Raw genomic sequence first — 14,348 nt, 5'->3', positions numbered from 1 at the left:
AAGTGAAGGCAATGCTGCCAACTCCTCTTTAATAATAGAGATTTGTGCGACATCGATTGGGGTTACCAAAAAACCCAACATGAAACCAATTGAAAAGGGAAAGTGTGAGAGGAAAAAACCCATCAACTCCCTTTAATAGTAGATATTTTTGCTAATTGTGCAGACACAAAACTCAATGAGATGCGTGTGAAAGTAATTTTTTTAAACACGTAGGACATGGCAAAGCAATTGTGCAATAGAGTTTCATTTGAACTACCACGAAACATGTGCAAAATAAAAGTGTTTTTAGGCAGATTAGCGGCATCATCCAAAAATTGGTGAAACCCATGTCTAATATTTAAAAAGTCCAACAAAATGATAATACATGTTCGGAGCATGTGTGGAGGTAAGTGAAACATAACTAACACAATTTCATAGATGTTTCGCATTACTTCACAGCTTAAAATTTGATTATGTTATAAAATGTATCAAGATTGGTCTTACTTTGAAGGTCTCTTTGTAATGGCCAGCCAAATATCGTCATAAATCCAACTTTTTTTTTAGGGATATATCTCTCCTCTCTCCCTAATAATAAAGCACGGATTGAGTTTTCGGATTCACCGCCGCGGTAGTTTTTCAAAAAAGCCCCTACGGTTTTCTGTATTCAACCCGCAGTCCCTATGTAAGTGGATCTGCAAAAACGTTTCGATTTTGCAAATTAACCCCTGTATTGTGCGCTGTGTTCTTCATCTTATCCACCGGCTGGAAGGGGCGCACGCTCACCGACTACAGCCGCCGCGGGGACGCCGCTGCCGCCATGGGAACCTTCGACGCGGCCGTCTTCGGCCTGGACGCGGCGCCTGACCTCCGCCTCGCCGCGCACCAGTACAACCAGCTCCTCCACCTGCTCGCCTCCGCGGACGGCGCCGTCTTCCCCGTTCACCCGGCCACCGCCGCGCGCCGCGTGTTCGCCGGCATGCTAGAGGCCAGGGCGCCCCCGTCCGAGGCCACCATCACTTCGCTCGCCTGCATCTTCGCTGCAGATGCCGAGGGCGCCTACGAAGCCTTCAGGCTCCTCTCCTCCATGGGGCAGAAGTACGGCCTCGCGCTGCGCCTCCGGTCCTACAGCCCCGTGCTTGCCGCGTTCCGGCGCGCCGGGGAGGCTGGCAAGGCATACGCGGTCGAGGCCCACATGGCGGCCTCCGTTGCATCGCCGTAAGATCCCGAGCTCGCGCCGCTCCTTGTGGTCAGCGCGAAGGCCAGGGACGCAGACAAGGCGTTTGAGTATATGCACAAGCTGGGTGCCGAAGCCTGAAGGGATGCCGAGAAGTGCATCGAGCTAGATCCTACATTCTCCAAGGGATACATCAGGAAAGGCACAAACCAGTTTTTCATGAAAGAGTATGACAAAGCAATGGAAACTTATCAGGAAGGCCTAAAGCATGAGTGCATGACCCGAGTAACCAGGAGCTGCTTGATGGTGTAAAGAGGTAAATAGCACTGGAAGAGATCGTCAATCAGTCACTGGTTTCTCATCTTAGATTCCACCAAGCAGCTCCTAACCGTTGCTGTCCGTTCTCAGATATATTCAGCAGATCAACAAGGCGAACAGAGGCAAACTTTACCCCAGAGGAACTGAAAGAGAGACAGGGCAAAGCTATGCAGGACCCTGAAATCCAGAACATCCTGACGGACCATGTGATGCGGCAGGTAAGTTCATCATCAGATGTCTGTTTACTCCTCTTTCTTGAGCCAGAGGTTGGTTTGGCGAACGGTGCGATAACATTGAGGTGTTTGTTGTTTGCAGGTGTTGATTGATTTCCAAGAGAATCCAAGGGCTGCTCAGGACGTCTCGGGAGCATGAACGCAACGGCTGTCGGGCTTGGGCATCATTGGGTTCAATGATTGGAGACGTGGCCGTTCGTCCCCGATGGATCTCCACCACCACGGCCTGAGAGAGCCTAGAGAAGGGAGGCTACGGACGAGCACCTGTAGGACGACCTGCCATCACGGCCAGCGCTTGTCGACTCCGACAACATCCATGTGGTCATAGTCGAATCCTCCTGTCCTCTCGCGCCGTGTATATTCAGACTTATTTGCGTGCGCCGTAGGTTGTATGAACATGGAGGTGCAGTCACCCGAGGTGCAGAAGCTCCATCACCTACCTCTACCTCCTCCACTACGCTGACAAGTAAGTTAAGCCCCCATCATCTACATTGCTTCCTCCCTGCCTGTGATTTATTGCTTCGAGCCTGCTGTTCTTTTACCACATATACAAACATATCTATGCTTAAGTGTGGTCATTAGGTTATGGAACAGGAGAAACAAAGTGTTCTTTAGCAGATCCAAACCTGTCCATTTTAGAATTGGACCAAGAATTACTTGCATTGCCTGTTTGATATGAATAACCATAATTTTTTTGGATGTCATAGAAAAATCATGCTACAGCATAGTTTTTAATCTTTGTAAACAAGTTAAACTTGGAATAAGATCCTAAAAGTAATAGAGCGCTTCTTGAATGCATGGAAACAAAAAAAGTTAGATATCTCAGAGTCAATATGTCATATATTCTGAAAGTGGTGCACATGGATATGTATATTCTTGGTTAGTTTTTGTTCTGTTTCTGTTGTATATGCTCTAGGAGTCTAAAAGAAGATGAGGTAGCGCTACTTGATTTCCTGTCAAATTTCAGTAATAGTCAAGCAATAATGCAATATTGGCCTTTTCTTTTTCCTGTATTACGTAGTGACCATGGAGTCAAAGCTCATGTCGATGGTCAATTACTGACTGTTGCACTTATATAGAGCACACTGATATAATATCTGCACATATATTCTGGAAGAAGCCTATAGGAGTGCATGAGCAAATAACACATCACATTCGAATAATATTGAATGTGTTGCATCTGTTCACCTAAATTAATTTGGTGTTCTGCTCTACAATGTTAATTGCAAGACAAAACGCTAGCGATGGTGCAAACAGAAGATAGGTTTGAAATATAACCAAATTGCAATGGTCACGTGTTTGGAAGTGTAGGTCGAGGACTCAAGGTGGGATTGCGAGTGGAAAGAACACTTTGGCCGTGCGTTGCGAGTGGAAAGAATACCATGATGTTGCGAGTGGACTCGAGGAAGTGCACGGGCCAAGATAAGTGTGCGTACATCCCCTTTTAGTCCAGATTTAGAAAAATATGATTTCTGCTATGATAGTTTCCAGAATAGTTTGGCCCTTGAGACACTTCCACTGTATGCATGTGTGTTCCTTTTTTTTCAGAGATATCCATTAAGAACAGTAAAACTGAACCCTTTCCGAGCTCTCTCACGCCCTCACTGATTTAAACCGTTGGATCACGCATATCGGTCATCTCTGGCCGTCCAAGGCACTCGTTTCTCCGCATGGGCTGATACTGGGCCGGTCGTCCCGGGGCAGCTATTCCCGTGGCCGAATCATAAGCTTCTCGTTCAATGACACAGGCCAACGTCAGATGCCGAACGAACGATCGTGATTCTGCTCTGCGTCCTCGTAGCCCCACCCACTTCGTTCCCCTTCCCGCACCCGACCCCTCTTGGCCTTCGCTATAGCAGACCTAGGTGCGCCGTGCGCCGCCGCTGTGGTCGTCGCCGCAGAGAGAGAACCGACAATAGCAACGGCTGACCGGACCGGATTCCCATCTCCACCCATGCTGCGACGCCGCAGCCGCTCCGCCCACTCAGCGATGCGTCCGCCCCGCTCCAATCCTCACTGCCCCCAGCACGCCGCCGCCGTTAACCCTGCTGCTGCACCCGTACATGGCCCTGACTAGACCGCACGTTCCTATTCTCCAGGGATGATGGCTTGGCGGTGGTGGGCATAAGGTGACGGCAATGGCAGTGGCTTCCACGTGAGGATCTCATCCACAACTTCACTGTGCGCCAGTCTGAGATCTCCTTCACCACCAACTGAAATGACACCCACCGTGCCTTCCTCCCCTTTCTCCTTCTGCCTTCCACCTCTCTCTCGCAGCGTGCCTCGCGAACCCTAACCGAGGCAGTGGTGGTTGCTTTATATCATCCAACCTCTGTGCTTCCGCACTACATCGACTCTAGCCCTGTCTTCGCCTAGATGTGTGAGGGAAAGCACGCAGGAGGACATGGAGAAGCAATCATGCATGTATGTCTTTTCACTTTATGAAATCCAAAACAGATTACCCTGCAAGTGCAATGACAATACTACTTTTTGATTTGTGGTTACCAGCATTTTAGTGTTACTTTTATAATTTCAAGTTAACAATCCTCCATATACGCAGTTGTACAGTTCTACAATCGGAAATTTACATGTTATTTCTGTGCTTGATCCGCACATGAATATTCAGAGATAGTTCAATGCATAATTCAGCAGTAAACTGTATGATAATTAGGTTTTAGTTTGGTGGCCCTTTTGACCAAGCTTGTTATGCAACTTTTGGCTGTCAGGTGAAGCTGAACCAAAAATCATTGATTATTATGTTTCTTGATGTTCTTATCATCAGCCTGTAACTTGCACATCGTACTAACATTTACACTTCTTGCATAACTGTGGTGTGTACTTATACTAATCTGTAGCCTCTCTATTTTCTGCTTCCCTTCTTTTGAGGTCTCTCTCTTTTCCGTCTTCCCTTTTTTTCAGGTTAGTTTGGATGCTAAAGTTATTGGGATCTCAAGCATTGCAAGAACACTCGCCCAGGAAGCTATCTTCATCCTTTAATGTGGATGTTGTATTCACATTTAAACTTCCCACAATAGTGGTGGTGTGCACTGATATAACATGTAAGTTCTCTTTCCTGTCTTTTTTTTTGTATGTTAGTTTGGCTGCTAAACTGATTTGCAGCTCAGGCATATATAGCCTACTGCCTCAGGAAGCTCAAGAGATACATATCACAGGTTATCTTAGCAAGCTCTTCATAAGAAAACTTCCCTGTTCATATTCAGATTTCTTAAAGCTATTTAATTATTTTTAAAATTGTTGTTCATGAGGGTGTAGGGGCAGGGCTATCACACATTTCTCATTGTGTTGTGGAGTGGTCTCATTTTCATAATATATTGTAATGCAATTCTCTATACTGTTAGATGTGCTACTGAGGTGCAAATATGTGGAAACTAATATTCCTCTCTCGCATGAAGGTTGTTCATTGAAAAAATGGGCGGTCATGTCCATTGTATTATGAGGTTCGTATTCAACAAATTCTAAGAGGAAGGTATTATACCTTCAGCTACTATCATATTTTGTAACATTTTTTCCTACATAAGCATGTTGAAGATGTTGAAGGCTCACTTCCACATAAGGTACCACCTTTTGCCCTTGTCATTCAACATCAATGCATAGAAACTGTGTTAGTAACTTGGCATGTATCTTGAAGGGGTCTATTGTTCGAGGTGTGAAATATCAGTCACATGTGTTCACTCAAACCTTTTTTCCATCATATCATTTTTCAAATTATTATGGATAATATTTTGTTATGAGATCTTTTGGCATGTTCCACAATCTTCATGGATTATAATTATGCTTTGGGTTTATGTTTTTAACATCTTTCAAGCTCATTGCGTTTTCTGTAGCCATAAATGTACCATACAACAACTACGACAATTTAATCATTTTTGTATGCAATGGCATCCAATGGCGTCCTTTTAATAGTATGATATATATCATATATACTGAAATAGATCGTCAGATGGAAGGATAATCGGATTGCAGTCAATACAATTTTGTGTTGGCTTGTTTCAAATTGCAAGCCACACTCATAATTTTATGAGCGCCAAATGTGCCCATGAAAAAGTAGCTGAGACAAAATCCTCTCTTAAGCTAACATGATTTGCACAATAAAAGCTATAGTTTTGAATTGAGGTACACTTCTCTAATGCTAGCCAATTTTTTACAGCTTAAGAGTTGATTGCCAAATATTTCTTTTCTGGCTATCAACACCAAAATTTGACCATAATTGTTAAGGCTTATTATCTGTCATGTATGTTAGGAAGATCTTTGACACTGCTAAAAAGACAAACACAAATAAAACATGTACGTGAAGTGGTCCCGTTTTTCTTCTACAGATTATATACACCTTAAACTCTTCCGCTACTAACACTTGTATATGTCGGTCCATGTCAATTTAACCTACATATTTCATTAATTCCTACCATTTTATTGTCAAAATGGACGGGCGCAGCAACGCGCGCCTTCATGATCTAGTGTCTATTGATTATTACTGGAATTGGTTCGACAAACTATTTATGTGACAAATTTACAAATATACTGACCCAGCCTGATAATATGACTAATCCATACAGTGGATATGTGCCAATGCTCAAATTTGAAAAATGAAGGATTCAACTTTTTTTGAAATATTATGGGTGAAGTCGCGAGTATGCCCATCAATCGTAAAAATATATAGTTCGACTTAGTCATAGGTTTTGTAGTAGTCTTGCCTTGCCGCTGCCTCTCCTCTCTGCTCCTTGCTGCCTGTGGCTGTCCCATCTCTCTTAGCGATGTTGCTGCTGCACTTCTTCTGAAGCTCTTCTCAAACCCGTTGTTGCAGTTCTCCTCTGAACTCCAACTTGTTGCCTCTCTCTCTCTCTCTCTCGCTCTCAATTTTTCTGTAATTCTGTGAACCACTCTCTCTCTCTCTCTCTCTCTCTCTCTCTCTCTCTCTCAATTTCTCTGTAATTCTGTGAACCATTACTGTGCGAAAATATGATTTGTGGTATTTGCTTGAGTGAACCTGTAAGGTTTGTACCTTCTGCAAAGTGCTAGCACCTACATATTATCCAACATTTTCTTCTAAATGTCAAGAGGCATGAGCCACAAATTTTCTCAAGAATGACCCTTGGTATATATAAGGCATGCATTCAATTTTAATAATACTCTTTTGGCTCTCATTTATCTGTTGCCATAGAGCATCGTATAATATAGAAGAGTCAATCAAACATAGCTCTTTGAATATCAGACAAAATATTGGTTGCCTGATTTATTTATAAGAAGATTCTTCTATGTATTTAGTTACATGGTTTTAATTTGATCGTCTTCTTTCAACTTTTTTTTGCTGACTATGATATTTCCTTAGGTTCACCTTGACCTTCACTGCCCGTGTAAGAGCTTAAGTAAATTGATGTTGTATCATCAGAATCTGTAGCCCTGCACAGTTTTTTTTGTCTATACATACACTTCAATTTCTTGCTTGCACTGAAATCCCTCTTTGTCACAGGATGAGTCAGAAACTGAAGATGATGATCCCTTGGACACAGAAGAAGCTTCCTCTGTCCTCATCGCTGCACTGCAGTCTTTCGGCCAAGCTCCGGTGAATGACGACGAAGAAAAAGATATCGTGACAGAGGTAGATGTCTTCTTGCGTCCTACTCTAAATGACAGGGGCTCTCCTATCAGCAAAATAGCTACTCTGGAGGCGCAGATGACGATCGCAAGAGACCGTATCTTGAGGATAAGTGAATGACTATGAGGTCTACATGTTAAGTATAGAAACCTGACGTGGACAAGTGTGCGCTTTGCTGCCACTTCTTTGCCAGCCGGAGTGGCCTGTTTTCAGTGACGATCATGGATCATGGTGTACATGCATGTATATGTTGTGTCCTGATAGACTGTACTACAAGATTTTCTTGGAATGGTTTGGTACTTCTGTTTTATTATGCTATGAAGAGTGTATGTGTATGCTGGTCCCGTGTACTCTGTTTGTACGTCTGGTTGGCAGGAGATTGGGCGAGGTTTTGTATCTTCTCAGGGGTTGCTATCTTGCCGTACATACTCAACTTCTTTGGGTTCAAGGTATTTTCTTTCTTTCTTTCTTTCATGAAGAGGTTAAGTCGGAGGAGAGGATCCGGATCCCGGAGGGCACGCTGCTCTGGCCTCACTCCACTCACCATGCTGGCTACCCAGCTCGGCCCTGCGGCCCTGCGCAGGTATTCACCCACCTTTCCACTGCCCCTGTAAGGACCTCCTTGATCTTGTACCTATCCAAATCCAAATCCTAGCAAATACACTTCAAAGCAAGGTACTATTGTAGACCTCCATCCAATCCGTGATGCCCCCTAACCAATACATGTGTAGGCATTGTCCATTGCTAATTTAATACTTTACACGTTAGAGCATGGTATCAGAAATAGTACGTGCATGTTGCACAGAGATATTATTTCGCATGCATGAATTCTAATTTAAGCTTAAAGTTAGGCATGTCTAATCTCACACACCATATAATTTCCTTACTGTTCACTACATCTTTTTATCTCCAGTTTGGATAGAGTCTAAGCGATAATCTTTAGTCTGATTTATCTTCAAAAGTTTGCTAGAGGCTATAGATGACCTTCTGTGTTTTCTTCAATAGTTTTTTGGAGTGCAACAGTATGAACTGGTTTCCCCATCAGGGCTGTATTTTCTTTTCTTTGATAGATTCTATAGTCATGTACTTTCGTTTCATGTTTCCATGTTTGCCCCTTTCTTGCTGAGCTTTATTCGGATGAATTTTTGTTGTTGTGTGATGTGGCTACATGGGCATGAACGGACATTTTGATATTGCTTGGTTTGAGACGTTCTTTTATTCTTTGACTCAGGCACTCAGCTACGTGTGGTCAGTGATGACAATCGACAGAATCTCTGTTTGAAAAAATATCCGTAATTACTAGCAGCATTCCATAATTTGTATCGGGCTGTCTTGGTGTCGCAACCTAGGAAGTACAAACAGGGTCAGTCGTCACCACAAATAAAAACATTGTCGAGCCTTACTTTTTGTAGGTTGCCTTATTTCTGTTTTTTAAGGAAAGATAGCAATTTCGTTCATTACAGTCCTGTTGCAAGGACACTGCTAGATCGCGGTGCGTCGAGATCATAATTGCTACACTCAAAGGTTACATTGACCTTATTGCTGACATTTGCAAAAATTATATTAAAAAATGTTGCATAATAGCATGTGGAGCAATTTATACTTAATATTTCGTCCGATGCAACGCACGGGCATTTGTACTAGTATAAATCCAACTTTGTAACTGTAAAATGCGAACCAAATCCAACTTCACTTGAACTCCGGGCCGTTGGTTAGGACCCTGGGTTGTTGGGCCATGACGACAAAACGTATCGTTTCTGCTTTCCACTGAGTCGGCCTCATTACAAGGATTGGGCCCCCGGTCACACGGCTTCGACTTCATTGATTTTTTTTTCCAGCTGTTCGACGTCCGGTCTGTCACAGCGACGGGATGAACTGACGCTGCACGGATCTCAGAGAGGAACCGGATCCCTTCCTCCCTCCGAACGGCAGCTCGGCAGCTCAACTCAACCCCAACTCAACCCAGCCCAGCCGTCGTCGACCCTAGAGAATCTGCGAGGAGCAGCAGCGGAGAAGAAGAAGGAGACGGTGGTCTCTCTCCGCCATGGCCAGCTCGTCTGCCGACCCGGAGAAGCTCATGGCCAAGGCCGACAAACTGCAAGTCCCCTCCCCCCTCTCCTTTATCTCTTCCCCCCTCCCCCACACCGGGATTCCCCTTGCTCCTTCCGATGCGCGCGCCGTCTGATCGCGGCCCAGAGGGCGGACTAGTCGAGGTGCCGCTCTCGAATTAGAGTTTTCTACAGTAGAGTTTTTCTTTCCCGATCGTGGATTGGAGCGTCCTGGATCTGTGCCTGATCTTAGGTGACGCGGAGCTAGCGATTTTTTTTAATGAAAATATGTGGCGCTGATTTTAGGATCTTGGTGACCTCCAAGTGGTTGGTGGAGGTAAGCTTTGGGGTAGTAGGATTCAGACTGCTTGCCCCAAATGCTAGGGGATTTCCTAGCCATTCCTGCCTGAAAGGGATCATTAGCTTGGAGCAGGCGCAATAAACTTGCAGGAAAAAGATCAAGCAATGCGATTAGGCTGCACGCTGGCTCTTTGTTTTGCTGCAGTTTTGTTTACATCCGATCTGCGCTCCTAGGGAAACACGAGTAGACTCTGTCTCCCTGATCATATATGTTCATATCCCATTAGCCATTGAAACACCAGCGGAAGCAGGCATGAGTGTAGGCGTACCAATTCTTGTGTCAGTCTGTGTTGCTTCTTACTGCGGTTATGCTTTCAGCGGTGTAGCTTGTTGGGCATGTTAGCACATTTGGCTGTTGGAGAATTTGTGGTGCCAAATCCACTGCACTAACTAGTGTGGCACATTCAGAAATTTTACTTGGGCTATTCTCCACTTCGATTGTGATAGTAGATGAGAACAACAGCACTTCTTTTTGCGGGGAACAAGTGCACATTGCCTTGCATAAAAGTGAACCTCTTGTTCATCGTAGTTTCTCAAAAGCTCACCAGTTTATTTAAAACTGACTGATACTCTCTTCGCAACATAGTTTTCATAAGTTTTTTTTCTTCCCAATTGCCTAATTTCAGATACTTATTAGACGATATGTTTACATTGCCACCTGTTTGTTTTAGCGCGTGAGTGTTTGCTAAGTATGCTGATTTTTGTATTTTTACTGATGTTACTGTATCAAATCAATTTCATTTAAAGAAATTCCTTTTGCATCCATTAATGTGCTAAATGAATATGAACAATCTTTTTTCTAATATATTCTTTTGCAGAACAAAACTGAGCTTCACAAGATGGAATGCTGATTGGAAGAGTGCTACCGCCTTGTACGAACAAGCTGGTCAGTGACTTTGTATGCTGTCGCCATATTCGTATATTCTCTTTCACTGTTTGGTACGCTGCGTTGTATGTAATGAAATTTCATCTCCACTTTAAAGCAATTGCTTATAGATTCAGAAAGGACAATGAGAAAGCAAAGGATGCATTTGAGAAGGCTTCAAAAGGACAAGAAATGATCTCATCGTATCCTTCAGGAATTTATCTATGTCTGTTGTGCTGTCACATCGTTGAACAATCACCTATTTTACCCTTGACTAATTCCCTAGACCGTGGGATGCTGCTAAGCATATGGAAAATGCTGGTGCTTTAGCAAAGGAGCTTGGACTCTGGAATGAAGTTTCGGACTTTTATCGCAGAGCATCAGAATTTTACCGTGAATGTGGAAGATCGCAACCTGCCTCTGATGCTCTTGCAAAGGGTGCCAGGTAATTCAAAAGCAATCCGATCATCATTCGTTCCGAGGCTCATGTGTCTAATCATTATAATATCAGTGCCTTGGAAGATAAAGCTCCAGAAGAAGCAACTAAATTGTATGATGACGCTTGCACACTTCTAGAAGAAGATGGAAAGGAGCAGATGGCTTTTGACTTGTACCGTGCTGCTGCAAGTTTATATGTGAAGCTTGAGAAGTAAGATTGCACAGATCAGCTTGTGCATGCCAATTACACTACATTTTTGCATGTCTTTCTACAAATCCATGGCATGCCATGTGTCATGCATGATTTTCTTGAATTCATTTACTCTTATGTTCTTTGCTGTTACTTTTGGAGCAAGCACATTTTAGGATAGAAAAGGAGTCTCGATCCCAAAACTTTGAGAGCAACACTAGGGGAGTAATACAATATCTACTTGAATAAGCACTCCCCAGTAAACACCGACAGAATTGGAGTAAGCTACACACACACCAAATGGTGGGCAATGATAGGTGGTATCTTTACCAATTTCGGTTCCTACAGTTGTTCTTTCCGGTACTTGGGGATTAATTCCCAGTCTTTTGGTCTATCCTTGCAATTTTTGCTTTAACTAAGAATACTGTTTGGTTCATCAAACATAAAGAAGCAGGCAGAGACTATGGAAATCGGCAAGGGCTTACATTTGTTTACTAAAATAATCCAAACTGGTTGATGCTATATTCCACGAGCTTTTACATCCTTATTCTGGGATTTGTGTATGTTTTGATTGAGTCTCTTTTTTTGGGACAAACCCAGCTCCCTTCTTGCACGCCTTTATTCAGTAAATTCACAGGAGGCCCTTTTTTCTGTATGTGCCTGCCTATTTGTTTTGGTCTTTTTTTTTCTCCTTCCCTGAATAATTGCTCTGCTTAGAATTATTAGAGCTTATTGCACTCATACCTTTTGATGGTTCTGTTTGCTGAATGTACTTGTGGATTAAAATGTTCTTGAAGTTTTAGTGGCATCCTTATTTATCGTTGGATTCTTCAGTTCACACGTTGTCCTTGATCTTTTTCTGACATTTATGCATATATACATCACTTGGCATTCTTAGCAATCGTGTTTATGTACTGATTTATGTGTCATTTCATATTTGGCCATGTCTGACAGGTACTCGGATGCCGCTGCATTCCATTTAAGACTTGGTTCAGCTGCTGATAAGTGCAATGCCGTCAACAGCCAATGCAAGGTAATATTTACACAAAATGTGCTTAGCTATTCAGAAATTTGTACTTTGCAAGGTTTCTGAGGGAAACCTTGGTATTCACCAAAATGTGTTTGCTGAATAGTGTACATTCTGAAACTTTGTTTTTTTTCCTTCTTTCGGCAAGATAATTCTTGCAGCGAGAAAGATTATGCGGTGAAAACTGAAAAGTTTCTTAACAGATAATGGCATGCTAGCTGGTCTTGGAAGTTTATCCCTTATAAAACACTGATGTGCAAAATGAAACTATATTCATTCTGTCTTGTTCAGTTAAGAGGTATCACGATTTTGAAAAAAAGAAGTGTTAATCCAGAGTTGTTCCATGTGTGCAGGCCTATCTGAGTGCAATCATTATCTACCTTTATGCACATGATTTTCAACAAGCTCAGAAATGCTACAATGATTGCTCAGAGTAAGTTATGCGTTGGTGATAGACTGGTATTGCCTTGGCATGTAACATATTTTGTGTTATGTTGGTTGTATTAAATCACTTTCCTTTCCTCCTTTTCTGTGTTGCAGGGTTCAAGGCTTCCTGAATAGTGACCAGAATCGATGTGCAATGAAACTGTTGTCTGCTTATGAGGAAGGTGATGCTGAAGAAATCAAGCGTGCTGCTCAATCAAGTGCCATTAATCACCTCGACCATGTGGTATGTCTTTTGAGATCCTTAGTCAAAAGGCTATCGATTATATGAGAAGATGATCTATGATGGTGCATGTGCTTAGAATGGTGAACTAAGGACTCTCCTAATGCACAGGTGCTTAGAGCAAGTGCTTAGTGTGCGAGGAGGCCTGGGAACTGAACTCCCAATGCATAGGTGCCTAGTTTGTTGTCGCTAAGGTTCATTTAGTTAGCTGTAGGTTCTTTTGTGCAAGCTCAAGCGGTAGCAAGGGGACAAGGACAAGGGGATATGAACGGGATCAAAATATACACAGGGCCTTGTGCCTGGATTCGTTTATTTCTGAGGACACCAAAGTCTTCTCTCCTCCACAATTACATTGCCTCATCTGCTTTTTGCCTATGTGGCATACTTAGCACCAGTACATGGGAGGGCATCGTGCTGAGGCATCATAGGCTAGACATGTTACTGAGAATGTTCCTTTTAATTAAGATATATTCTTCAGATTCTACCATTGTAACTGTGCCAATCTTGTGTGCTTCAGCAGTAATCTCAGGATAAGTTTCATTTTCTTATCGAACTAGTACAAGACCGTTCCATCTCACTTTAATTGTGCCCGTGTCTTCATTCGGACTGACGTGGTCGGTCGCTGCAGGTAATTCGGCTCGCAAGGAAGCTACCAACAGGTGACCTGCAGGCCATCAAGAAAGATGTAGGAGACGACGACGGGGATTCCTTGGACGAGGATGACCTAACTTGATCCCAAACGTGCCCAGCGAGATGCAGAGAGAAGCACAATCAATCGAGTGACTCAAACTATGTGCCGTTGATGAACAGGAAAGGTTGTAAAAACACATTCTGAATTACATAGAAACTTGTAGGCTGCATCTGTATCATGGATTGTGATCCCCTTATTTTCGTTGTTTTGGATCTGTGCACATACACCCTACACCTATACTGCTGGTTTGCTGTTGCCACATTCTTATTTGTTCGATTACCTGGACAGTGTTCTGTTATTTGTATATACACCAGCATATGCTGAAGGACAAACGGATTCCACAGGTCTGGATTTGTATTCTACGTATTACTCCGTCTGAAAAAGCTTGTCTCTCAAATGAATGTATCTAGCACTAGATACATCCATTTAAAAGGCAAGCTTGGGACAAGCTTTTCCGGACGGAGGGAGTAACCAGCAGTGCGTCCCGCGAACGGCTAGATTACATATTTTTTGAACTATCATTTAGAATAACCAACATATATGTGTTGCAGAAACATAATTATGCTTTTGTATAGACATGGCTTACCACCCTTTGTATTGTGTTCTTGGCAAAGATTGTCAACCGAAGGTTGATAGATTTGCTCTTCGGCTAATTATGTAACTGACAAACTTGTGGACCGATCTTGGCCTTTTCTATCCTCCTACTAATGATTTTTGATGTGGTTTTAGTAAGGATTAAATCTA

General features: G+C 43.0%; 1 protein-coding gene and 1 long non-coding RNA gene across 3 annotated transcripts; both read left to right on the top strand.

The window, feature by feature from the left end:
* The first annotated feature begins 773 nt into the window (after window positions 1-773).
* LOC119356486 lies at window positions 774-7,647 on the top strand. Of its 2 annotated transcripts, XR_005171967.1 has the most exons (6): window positions 774-1,469; window positions 1,562-1,689; window positions 1,787-2,170; window positions 3,016-3,132; window positions 4,624-4,763; window positions 5,118-7,647. It is a non-coding gene; the product is annotated as an uncharacterized LOC119356486 (long non-coding RNA). The 2 variants fall into 2 exon arrangements; XR_005171966.1 differs by having other exon boundaries at window positions 4,624-7,647.
* Window positions 7,648-9,167: 1,520 nt separating this feature from the next.
* On the top strand, window positions 9,168-13,951 carry LOC119356485 (gamma-soluble NSF attachment protein-like). The gene is made up of 9 exons (XM_037623444.1): window positions 9,168-9,415; window positions 10,545-10,612; window positions 10,710-10,794; window positions 10,878-11,036; window positions 11,103-11,240; window positions 12,174-12,252; window positions 12,600-12,679; window positions 12,787-12,916; window positions 13,542-13,951. Exons 1-9 carry the CDS (start codon window positions 9,363-9,365, stop codon window positions 13,644-13,646), a joined length of 897 nt encoding a protein of 298 aa, XP_037479341.1. The 5' UTR covers window positions 9,168-9,362; the 3' UTR covers window positions 13,647-13,951.
* The last annotated feature ends 397 nt before the right edge of the window (window positions 13,952-14,348 follow it).

The sequence above is a fragment of the Triticum dicoccoides genome, chromosome 2A, assembly GCF_002162155.2.
Source record: "Triticum dicoccoides isolate Atlit2015 ecotype Zavitan chromosome 2A, WEW_v2.0, whole genome shotgun sequence".
Lineage (NCBI taxonomy): Eukaryota > Viridiplantae > Streptophyta > Magnoliopsida > Poales > Poaceae > Triticum > Triticum dicoccoides.
The sequence above is the reverse complement of the archived record's forward strand: the minus strand, read 5'-3'. Positions and strand labels throughout refer to the sequence as shown.

Excerpts from the sequence above, each read along its gene's own strand:
- LOC119356485 (XM_037623444.1), top strand. The coding sequence starts at position 9,363 with ATGGCCAGCTCGTCTGCCGACCCGGAGAAGCTCATGGCCAAGGCCGAC. Across the intron at positions 12,253-12,599 it reads CCGTCAACAGCCAATGCAAG|GCCTATCTGAGTGCAATCAT; the intron begins GTAATATTTACA and ends CCATGTGTGCAG. Across the intron at positions 12,680-12,786 it reads TGCTACAATGATTGCTCAGA|GGTTCAAGGCTTCCTGAATA; the intron begins GTAAGTTATGCG and ends TCTGTGTTGCAG.